The 12,221-nt window shown below is 38.3% G+C and overlaps 1 protein-coding gene across 2 annotated transcripts in view; it reads right to left on the reverse strand.

Annotated features, from left to right (window-relative positions):
- The window catches only part of MTUS1 (microtubule associated scaffold protein 1), a gene marked incomplete at its 3' end in the record, with an annotated part of 87,740 nt that overhangs the window by 54,745 nt on the left and 20,774 nt on the right, over positions 1–12,221 (reverse strand). Inside the window, exons 4-6 of one of the 2 annotated variants that reach the window (XM_080638111.1) lie at positions 9,863–9,997; positions 8,095–8,184; positions 6,794–6,841 (exon numbers count right to left, since the gene is read on the reverse strand). In XM_080638111.1, coding sequence (XP_080494237.1) covers positions 6,794–6,841; positions 8,095–8,184; positions 9,863–9,997 — 273 coding nt within the window. Of the gene's footprint in view, positions 1–6,793; positions 6,842–8,079; positions 8,185–9,862; positions 9,998–12,221 lie in introns of both variants that reach the window. The other variant, XM_080638110.1, reaches the window with a different exon arrangement.

Raw genomic sequence — 12,221 nt, forward strand, 5'->3', positions numbered from 1 at the left:
ACACAGAAGCTTTTAATCATTATAAATTTAGCAGCCTGTCAAACAGATGGTGATGCTGCAGTGGATTCCTAGGCAAACAGCTACAGGAGTCAGGCTGACCTGTGTGTCTCTCACACAATAGTGACAGCATTTACATTGCCTGTACTCCTGCAGAATTGAGAAGAGCCACAAAACACTGCAAGAATAATTTCAATTTTTAATCTCTGACTTAAGGCAGCAGCAAGTTAATTTCCACGTGTAGGATGTCCCCTCCAGAATGGCATTTTTGTTAAGACTGCCTCCATCTAAATCCTACAGAACTTTGAAAAAAACCCTGCTACTCTATAGCATGACTAATGTCACTAATATTAGGGTAACAGACCTTAAAATATCATAAAAATCACAGAGCAATTTGGATTTAAAGGGACCTTAAAGATCATCCAGTTCCAATCCCCCTGCTATGGGCAGGGACACCGTCCACTAGATCAAGTTGCTCAAAGCCCCATCCAAAATATGAGGCATCTACACGCTAGGCATATACATAAGTCTTTATGAGTTCAGGCCTCAAGGAAAAGAGGATAAGTTAGTTTTACAAGCTCTTTAACCATCTTTTACACAAGTTCCATGACTTACAAGTCTCTGGGATATTTCCATGGTCTTTCAAGTATTACATCAACTTATCTCCCTAACAGGGGTCAATAATAAAAATATGGCCAGCTACTGTATCTGCTGAAAAATATCTTAAGAAAGACAGGGAAAGAAAGGATTAAAGAAAGCCAGATGGAACAAGTCAGAAGATTTCAAAATAAAACTTAAAAAAAAAAAAATAAATTAAATCACCTTTGGGATACCTCATACACCTCAGCTCAGAGTTAAGGAAGAGCTCCGGCAGAATGACACCCCATTACTCACTGTTTACTGCAACCACAGAGAACATCATTCTGTGCATAACTTAAGGAACTCCACAGAGTCAAAGAAAAAAACCAAGTCTAAGAACATCAGAAGAGATCCATGTCTAGTTTTAACTGAAGAGGGAAGGACAAGAAGATAGTAGAGAAAGAATCAAGTACCAGGATGGCATTTTCAAGAACGTGATATAATTTGGCACTGAGTACAGCAACTCAGTTTGGTATAATAATACAATAAAAATTACTGCTGTAGGTACAGAACCCTGCTGGTCAGCCAAAGCTTTAAAGTCTGTTAACAAGATAAAAACTTACTGCTCTCTTAATCATTGGGGAGAGGGGTGGGGGAAGTCAGAATTTAGATATTTAAATTATAGACTGTATTGTTAGGACTTGCTACAATTTAAAGCTGTTAGGACAGACTTCCATACTAGAAAAGCCTCGAACTCCAGCTCCCAACACTGTGAAATTTTCTTTAAGCATCCCTTGGACTGAGCTGATACCATCTGTGGATATCCATTTCAGCTGCCCCTTCTACTCACACAGAGGTTGGCCTATTCAATGTTTACACAAGTGTGAGAAAACCACAGCTCTGTGCTCTCCTCCTGTGTGGCTTGTTATTGTGAAACATCAAAATAAATTCCATGGAAGAGAAGTACAGACATTCCTCCCAACATCACAATAAACAGCAGAGAAGTGAGCTACAAACCATCCGTCCATGGAAAGTCTGCATGCGTCTGCGTCACCAAGAGTTTGGAGTACATCTGTGTGGAGCTGGGGAGCAAGTTTCTCACAGAAGTTTGACATTAAATAACAATAAACATTTCTGAAATATCTAATTTACAATCCAGAAAACAGGTTCTTCCTTAAAGGCATTAAACAGAAGAAACAGACCACGTAAAAACCATTCGGGTTATGCTACAAAAGGCCTTAATTAATGACACTGTTGCTGTAAGAAAACTGACAGGATCCACATCAAGTCCTCATTGACGGGGTTGTACAGATAATCCCAACATTTGCAGTTCACTGATTTGAGAAACTGCCAACAGAATCCCACCATTTGAACAGAGCTGGCCCATGTGTTACTCCATAGCAAGCCTTGAGATCTCAAAATTCATTGTTTCTTGTAAGATATCTGTTGAAAGCCCAGGGAGCAGTGCTGATTTTTAGCATGGAACAAGAGACAACCTTCTCAAAGTGTTAGTTTTCAGACGATCAAGTTTGGGAAGCACACTAGGAACATTCACACAAATACACTGATACACTAACTTGACAGCTGTAGGGACCAATCTGGAATACACTAAATATGTGTTGTCATGCGTCTCAGGTTTTTGCATTCTGTTTTCTACCCTGACAAACATGCTACCACAGGAAAACACCCATTATTAAAACAAAAATGATAAAAACAAACACACCCCAAAACACTCAAAAGAGATTACTTCAGAATTTACGTTGATATTCTATGAACATCAGCACCAGCCAAAAAAAGACTATAGCTGGCTTTTTTATCACAGCTAGAAAGGCAACAAAATAGTCCAATGCACAGGACTATGTTTGTGAAAAGTTTAAGCCTGACCTTTTTGTTGCTTTTCAAGAAATAAGGAAAAACGACTAATTTATGCTATTGAACTCATAGAAGTTCCAACATGTAAAATATTAACTACATTAATACTGAATCTCATTTTGTTCCTGCGTCACAAAACTGTTAAAGTTTTTCCGCAAAATTTCCAGGCTTTTCTTTTGTAGAGAGAGGTTGAGACAGGAAAACTGGCAAACCCAACTTGTTTACAAGAGATGTAGCTCTGAATGTGAGAGATTGAGAATTCAGTCTCAGCACATCCATATTGAAATTCCTGGTTAGAACTCGTCAGAGATGCTCCTTTTGCAGCATAGAAGACTTGCACCAAAACCCTCCCTGCACGGCCCAGTTTTAACAAGCAGTTAAACACCGCTTTTCTACGCCCAGAGTGCTTCAAGCACAGGACAAAACTATTATCTGTTAAGCAGCAAAATCTTCCTCTGGTTTTTAAGTTCACTGCACAAGGTACCTAGCTTATTTCAGTGTAGAACAGGAAAGAGCTTTGAAATACTTAAGCTATTTACCCATCAAACTGTTTCCTGTATGAGTCTTAAGGGAATTTATTTCCCATGAGCTGAAGAGTACAGTTTTAAAGGACACTGAAAGAAAAGCAAAGCTGGTTCAACAACAGGACAACAAAGCTTTACTGCATGAAAAAATTCCATAAACTACCATAGGATGGATTTTTCTTTTTTTTTAATGCATACCTGAAACCTAAAATTACTGTTTAGACAATACTGACATACTGTTTGTCCTAAACCAGTCACATAGAGCTTTGTAATGCATGTTCTTTAGCAGAACTGTTGGGATTGGGAAGGGGGGATTTTTTTATATGAATGCACATTCTTACCTGAAGAAAATAATTTTACATTTAATAACCTTGCAAAGTTAGGCACTCAAGAAAAACAAAAAAGATCTAGCTGTATTCTGTAGCAATAATCTAATCATGTTTATGTTATACAGTAGAAAAAGGGTATTAAAAGTGAATACTATGATAATGCCACCAAAGAATGCTCAAAATGCAAAGACAGAAGCAGTTTGCTTCATTTTCTGCACGTAGCTAGCATCAGTTCTATGATCTATGCTAGAACTGCCACCTGTTCCTATTCTTCCTAACTTGTTTTTAACTTATGTAAGCTCCCCAGTCCTACCTGCTCTGTGATCAATCGTATGAGCACTCCAGTTATAATGGAATAAACTATTTCAGTTGGAAGGGACCTACAGCAATCACCTAGTCCGAATGCCTGATCAGCTCAGGGCTAACCAGAAGTTGAAGTATGTTGTTAAGGTCGCTGGCCAAATGCCTCTTAAACACTGACAGGCTCTGGGCATTGACCACCTCTCTAGGAAGCCTGTTCCAGTGTTTGAGCACCCTCTTGGTAAAGAAATGCTTTCTAATACTCAGACTAAACCTCCCTGATGCAGCCTTGGACCATTTCCACATGTCCTGTCACTGGATACTAGGGAGAAGAGATCAGCACCCCCCTCTCCACTTGCCCTCCCCAGGAAGCTGTAGAAAACTAAGAGGTTACCCCTCAACCGCCTTTTCTCCAAACCAGACAAGCCCAAAGTCCTTAGCTGCTCCTCATATGACATTCCCTTCCACCATTTTGAGAGGCATTTTTGCATTTAGTTCACAATTACATCTCCCAAGGCAACCTTTTCAGTCCTATTTAAGACATTACAGTAAGTACAGATGTACATTCTTACTCGAAGTTAGCAAGTAAAAAAATATAATAAAACACATTATGCCCAGGAAGTTAATTTTGCCTTAGCTTCAAAGCCAGTGCTGAAGCAATACACCACAGAACTTTTAGAAATTACTTGATCCACTGGAATAGCAGCCATGAAAAATACAGAATTCACAAAAAGGAGCTTTGTGACTGTTTTAACATGAACAGCTGCAAATACGTAAGTCTCTCCAATTTTACAGGCATACTAACAGTATGTTGTGCCACAGATTCCGGCTTTGCATCACTGCTGTAAGTGAATGGAAAATGGATAAAGAGTACAGTCAGAGAACAGAGAACACATCCTAGAAGCGCCTGCTATTTTCCCATCTTGAAGTGATGCGAAATGCAACATTAGCAACTACGCAGGCAACTAATGCTTTACTATTGTAATCAATCATCAGAGTCCTATTGCAATAAGTTAAGTCCTGACTTTAGACAGAATACATGAGCAAGAAACAGAAGTGGGGTTGGACCTCCTCACTGAGTGAGGCTAAAAACTGTAGAACTGTAGAACTGAAATAAAAGAACAAAAGCTTTAAAGTAGCTAAAATCACGAGAACAAAGCTTCACTATAATATCAAGTCTGCTAAAAAAAAAAAGAAAAATGAGAAGGCCCCATTCTCCATGGTACCAGCTGGCATTGTTTCAGTTCATTTCAAAAAGATCGTTTGTCTTTCCTTAAAATGCAGGATATTGTACTGCATAACATTCAAGCAGCCACACAGTATTTTTATTCTGCAAGAACTATCTGCAATTGTGAAGATGGAAAAAATCCTTCTTAAAAAAGAAAAAGTGCTCCTCCAGAAAGCTTTGCATTCATAAATGGGAAATTATATTAAAACTCTGTACAAGTTAGAAATGTATTAAGTTGAAAGCCTAACTTATCATCCAATTTTGGAAGCTGACTTAGTGCAAGAAGGAGTACAGGTTTATTAAAAACTCTGAAACACAGCTATTCAACTGGCAAAAGTATGCTGCTAAAGACCATTTGCTAAAGATTCACTAAATATTACAGCTAATTTGGAGTTTATAGCTGTGGTTTTACAGTATTTTTTTTATATTTAATATAATACTGCAAGGCTATGTAGCAACACTTTACTAGGTTGGAAAAGATGAATCACAAGAAAAATTGCATTAAACTAGTAAAAAGGGGAGGGAACAGTAATTACATTTTTGGGATGGAAAACAGAGGAAGTGCCAAGCTAAATTCAGGGAAAAATAAAGTTATATTTTAAGACTATCATAAGCAAGTGGAACAGGAATTTAATTTTCTGTTTCTAGTGCAGAAACGGATTTTGTTGCTTATCGTGAGTTTCCTCAATTGAGCTAATTAAGACATTATGCTGTTAGCTGCAGCATCCTCTACACTCTTAATGGACTACACATGAGCTCATGATATTTGGTGCCAGGCTATACCTAAACTAACATTAGCTCAGGCAAGTATCGATAAAAGTAACAAGCGAACACAATAAGCCCTTTGTGCAGTCTTATGCTTGCTGTATGACAGAAGCTCTCGTTCTTAACACAAGCTATCAAGAAAACTACTCCGTAACGATTAATATGTAGATACCCAAGAGAGTTAAAAGGCAAAAGCACCGGACTCAACGTTCTGACTACAGGAAATTAAAAACATACTGCCACAGTACCAGAGTTACAGGTCAGAACCTATTTACCCAGTAATTCCAGACTAAAACTTGTAACATCTGCTTGGCTACAGCACCTCTTTTGGAAAGACATCTGCTATTCACTCAGGGGACACAAAGCTTTTCAGTGGTCTTCAGTATCTTTCAAAGAAGGCTTTTCAATGAGTAATTAATTACAAGCAGCTTTTAATTTAGCACATACACACTGATGCTCAAGCAACTAATTTGGACTGCCAACTCTCTTGAAAAGACCTGGAAATTGCTGCAAGTAGAAACATCATCTGAAGACTTTTCTGTCTCCTGCCAGATAAAAACTAGCACAAGGTGTCCTGACTGGCATAAACACCCAAAACAAACTCAACAGGAAGTCCTTAAAATTCTGCCAGCTTTGGAATGCCATCTGCCACTTAATCAGCTGTGATTCCTCCCTCTGCTATACAAGCAGACACACACACACATCAACACACTCAGATAATTTCAATTTCTTATTCAAGTGTAGTCTGCAGTGACACACACAGACAGCTCACACCAAAACTGTACCTACTGTGAACCTTCCAGAAAAACCTGTTACGCTGCATGAGCCTTCTGTTGATTTTTTTAAGCCAAAACATATGAGCTTTAATCATTACTTACCTCAATGTGGATAAACAGCAAAAACTACATTCAGGATTCACTGTCATACTTCTTATTACAGTTAAAACCTCCTTAGGCTTTAATGGAAAGAGAGTGTGACAGCACAGACTGCATATTGTAAGAGCTGGGTAGCCCAAACACAGTAAGTAGAAAAAAACCCAGACTTTTCTCCATATCCCTTGAAACTGAAAACAGCAATGGCTTATGGAATTAACAATTGAAAACTGCTCTTCCAAGAAGAGAACCAATACACTAATATAATGTATAAACCTAATTTAAGTTGCAGCACAGAAAATGTAAAAATGCTTTAAGAAAACTCACCAGAACCCGAGCAAGATAGGCTTTGGTGTCCATTTCTTCCAAGAGTACCTATGATATTAAGGGGGAGGAAGAAGAGAATTACACTTTAAGCCAGTAAGGAACAGTTCCACATAAGCTCTTCAAACTTGACAATTTCAGTTTCTTTCTTGCAATGGCTGATGGCATTTTCAACAGCAAGATTTAGTAAGGTTAAACTACTTGGAAAATGCATGATGAATTCCCAATAAGCCAAACATTTTATTTCAATTACAGTTATCATACTTCATTTAAGCCAAGTAACACTGCTTTGTTTTACTCATTCATAGAGGACCACAACTAATAAAAAACAATTGTCTATACTGGCATCATAGTAACTTTTTTCCACTTACACAATCCAGATATTTTATTTATATAACAGAGGTATAAATTCACAGCACTCTCAAATGTGCTGCCAATCAAGATAGATACAAATGAAAGCACTGAGGAGGTTAATCTACCCTTTCTGCATTGTTTTAGAGTCATGTGAAAACTGACCTAAGAAGTTCATTACAAGAATATTAATTAAATGAAAGCACTCTTTCAGACTGCTAGGTCTAAGAGCAAAAGCCATATGCAGAACTTTGTAAAAGGCCTGTTGACAACACCTATTAACTTTCTTCATGATTTACAAAGAATGCATGATCCTCCAACAGATATTTCAATAGTAGACAATCTCTTTGTCCTGCACTGAACTTGCCACTCTCACCTCAGCCACACAAATGTAACTTTGCTCTCAGTGTGAAAATTTTATCTTACAAAGCCTGCCTCAAGATTTTTATCTATTCTTTTGATTCACACTGGTAAAAATGACTAATTTCAACTGAAAGTTGAAGACAAAACAACCACCTGATACAGATAAATACCATCCTCAACAGCCAAACCTGATCAAGATGCTCTCGCAAGAATCTTGGTTAAATTAAACACAAACTTGGGAAGTCTAGTCTAGGTTGTGTCTTGTAAGTATATGATCTTATAAGCAGGTGACAGACTAATATCATGTAACATACATTATCAAGTATTCTGAACCCTCATGGGATGCAAGTTTAAAGCAGATAGTAGACAATGATGCCCTGATTGTCACATACATGCCTGACCCAATACATAAGGATACAAATACATAAGGAATACTTCAAAGACCCAGTCTCCAATAGTTTAAACTACAAGGAAGAAGAGCAGACTACTACCTCAACTACTCTGAAGTCATAAAGCACAGCTGCCCTTTCTCAAGACAGAGGGATTCAAGAATTTAAGTGAAAAACTGACTTCACTCAACAGCTGATTACCTCTAGTCTCACTGACTTTCCTTGCTGAGTGCAGTGGTCCAGATAATTTTGGTGTGCACTGGTTCAGTGAAACAGACCTGGCCTTGGCTCCTAGAAGTAGAAGCTTAGATCAGGTTTAAAAGTATAGCTATGTCAGCAGTTAAAGACATGCCAAATATTACATACTTGCAGTTAAGTAAAAGACGCACAAATCTACTCAAAAAGAAAAAGAGACACTACCTAGAAAATTTAAGCTATATTTAACTTTATCACAACTCACACTGGAAGAAAGAAAAACATAGCTTTAATAAAGCTTCTAAGCAGAAGGAAACATTAGTAGATTTCACTTCACACTAAGATTGAATTATGTAAGCCTCAAAACAGCAGCAAATACAACACAGCTACATAAAGATTGTCTGAAAGGGACCTCTGGAGGCCAACCATCCAGCCGACCACTCAGAGCAGGGCTACCACCAAGACAAGATCAGTTGACCTTGCTTTTGTCTAGAGGAACCTTGCAAACCTCCAGAAAGGGATGCTCTATGGCCCCGCTGGGCAGTGCTGCATCTCCCACTCTGCAATTTGCAATCATTTCCCATTGTCACATCATATGGTACAACTGAGAAGGGTTTGGGACCATCACCTTTGTAGCTGTCCTTGTCAAGTTACTGCAGACTGTTACAACATCTCCCCTTACTCTCCTTTTTATCCGTCTACACAAGCTCAGATCCCTCAACCTCTCCTCACAGGTCATGTGGTCAGAGATCCTAACCATTTTCCTGGGTCTCCAGCTTCAAAATAAACCTGCTGAACTGGGAAGGCCTCAAAACACCAGAGTAGTTCCAGCAATACCGAGCCAAAGGAAGAATACCAGATTCTTCTGCTCCTGCAGGTGCTGAAGACATACTTCTAAAACCCCAGTCACTTTACATGTTGCACAGTGCATAGTTGTGTTGCATGTATTAGATTGTGTTCGTTTCAAAGTGATCTATAGTTTGTGGCAAATTCTGTTTCTTTTCAGTTTACCATTTTAAATCACGACATTTGGCAGGCATCTCTTCTATTTATTCTCAATTATGTCAGATACCAGCTTAAAATTTAAGCCTAAAGCAGGAGCATTGTGTTTAATTAGTTTTATCCAATTATAGTAACCAGTTCACCACAAAGATGGACAGAAGCAAGCTGATTATAACTAGGATTTACAAAAGAGAGACAGCAAGCTTATTTATCTGCTCCTTTTGTGTCTTTAATTTTAGCCAGAGAATGAGTAGTCAACTGCTGTTTCTAGCTTGAATGAAGAAGCAGTATTGGCCAGTTGAGGGGTTCTGGTTCAAACAGGAACAGGAACCATTAACAGTGTTTAATAAAAAGCCAGTAAGCCCATTTAAATTAATATTTTCTTTAGCGCCAGGTGATGAAACACAATTGTCTTATGCCCATTAAAATTTAGAGGAAATCTCTGCTTCCAATTCAGCCAGTAAAAAGAATATCAAGAAAAAGGAAGCATGAAGAGCTAAGCTGTTTCTGGGACTCCTCCCTTGGAAAGATAGGACAGTATTGTCCATCTATGAAAGAAGATACTTTATCTAATACCTTATTCAAACAAACATCCCCATCCCCTAATGTCCTTTCTGTGCTAAAAGGGATGAAGACAATGCAAAGTCTGCATGAGGACAAGGACAACCATATAGTGAGGGTAGTTCTGTCCTACAAACCACCAGCAGCCACAGGGTAGTAGCTTAACAGTAGTAACTACAGTTTCACTCTATCTACAAACAGTCCCATGTACCTTTTGGGGTTGACTTCAACGAGTGTAACCTAGGTCTTGGTACTGCTTTCAAAGGGACAGGAGCAGAAGTACCATTCTGGCAGGCTGGTTTTGTAGGCCATTCTCCATTCTTGATAATGACTGTGGCACTCGCAGCTGCAACACAGAACAACAAAGAACTTGCTCTAGGCAATATCTAGTTTTAAGAAAATTAAATCCTTAAACAAGCGCATTTTACCCAAGGCTAAAGTTAGGAGATAAAGTTGGAATAAAAATGTTACTACCACCTCCAATATATTCAGTACAGACTGATGACCTGTAACAGATCAGTCTATGACTGTTATAAACACTTCTCAGAACTAGACATACAGCTTTGAACCGTGCTTAAGTGAATAAATATTAAAGTATTTGATCAAGATACATAACAAGAAGTCTGATCTTGCTGTACAAAACTAATACAAAACACATTTCAGTTCAAGCCAAGAAAAAGTATCATCAGTACACAAAAACATTCTGGCCAGAGAATTGACTGTTAAAAACCATAAAACCCAAATAAAACTCAGCCAGCTTCCTCATGCAACACCTTCCCCTGTTCTTTCTCATTTGAGCTGAGCCTGTTGTTTTAATGATAGGGCGCACACACCACCAGCAGACTCTGCATCCCTTCCACCCCCTTTGGGGGGCACTGAAAAAGTGTGAGCCCAACTGCCCTTACCAGCCACTAAACAAGTTTCGAGAAAGCTTCCTGTAGTCTTTGTTCATAACAGTGACCTCCTCAATAACAACAGACCTCAGAAGACTGTCTATCCTCCCAAGAGAGCACTGAAGTCATACAGCAAAGAACTCCCTACAGAAAGAGGCAGACACGCTCAAACTGGGAAAGGCGAGAAAATAACCAATTGCTACCTCATACCCAAATTGGGTTTCTAACTTACAGGGAAGTTGCTACAGAAGACATTTGGTTCCATTTCAAAGGAACATGAGAAAGATTTGAGCTTATTGTCATTATGAAGATTATTTTCCTTGAAAAAAAGAAAATTGAAATTTGGGGAAAGCATTGTGGTTGTTTTTTTTTTGTTTTGTTTTGGTTTGGTTTGGGTTTTTTTTGAGGAAAAAATACTACTTCTAAAGCAAGTAGAGATTGAGAACACTTTGGTTCAGGTACTAAAAAATTACATATACTGACACATTGAAGAGTAAGAAATCGACATTGCATTTACCAAAGACAAGCAAAATCTAAGTTACACTGGAATAGCTTGTCACACTGTTGCTTTTTCCTGTAGTCATTTAAAGGAAAAAGAGAGTGGGGTCATATCAGGTTTGCCTCAGATTGATGTTTTAATGAGGCTAACTTTTTCTAAAGGTAAGGTGAACTAGATACCCAATATTGTTCACTGAAAGATGGAACATACAGTCTTAAGATAATTTTAGCATCTTTAAATGCACTAGCATAAACCATGTAAGTTACTTGATTCAAAAAGATACTTTCTGGCCACTAATCAATATATTTTCAACCTCAGGAAGAGGGACAGAACTGCTTTCTCTTCTAGAAACATGCAACTGAAGTCCTCCTCTTATTTTTTAAATAAAACTGGAGCCTCTCTAAAAGCACAGAAGCTAAATACTTGCAAAAAAATCTATACATTAGGAACAATTCACGTAACACATCAATAACACAGTTATTCTATGGATATCCATTGATACGACATCAGAGGATCCAAACCAATTTGCTTTCGTAAAGCATGAGGCCTAAACCAGTCCTTAATTCTTTCTGTAAGTCACTGAATAAAGGATTTTTGCTCAGAGTTCACCGTAAGCAGTGAACAACTGTCTGCAAACTGCTGTGCTACTTTTGAGAAGCATGCTATGCAAGTACCACATTGGGTAAGTGAGCACACTTCTGGTGCTAGTTAGGGCACTGTTTCGTCCTGTTATAAGCTCTGGATTCAGCTAACCAGGCTGAGTGTAGAAAAAGGCAAATTTGCAAACTTTGGTCACTATATGATTCAAAGGTGGTTATCCATAGAATTAGGAGTAGCTAGTGCAATCTTGATGAAGGATGGACAGGTATGAAGTTCTCTCACCACAGCTAAGATCTAAAGGGTTTAAAAACTCAGCTCCTTAAAAGCATTTAGTCAAGTATTGACTGCACAGAAATGCAGCTCCAGGTCAATCACTAGGACCAGCTTTTTCACTTCTGAAACACTATTTCCTTTCCATGCAATTATACTAATGCAATTCGTATCTGGATTCTTGTTCTTAACCTCAGAGTTTAAACATTTCAGTATGTTCAAATGACAGCACTTTCAGCGCAGCACTGAAATTGAGATTTGTCTGCTGTTAAAAAAAAAAATCAATTTTTCAATGCTTGAACTGACAG

The sequence above is a fragment of the Psittacula echo genome (genome assembly GCF_963264785.1).
Source record: "Psittacula echo genome assembly, chromosome: 1".
Taxonomy (NCBI): Eukaryota; Metazoa; Chordata; class Aves; order Psittaciformes; family Psittacidae; genus Psittacula; species Psittacula echo.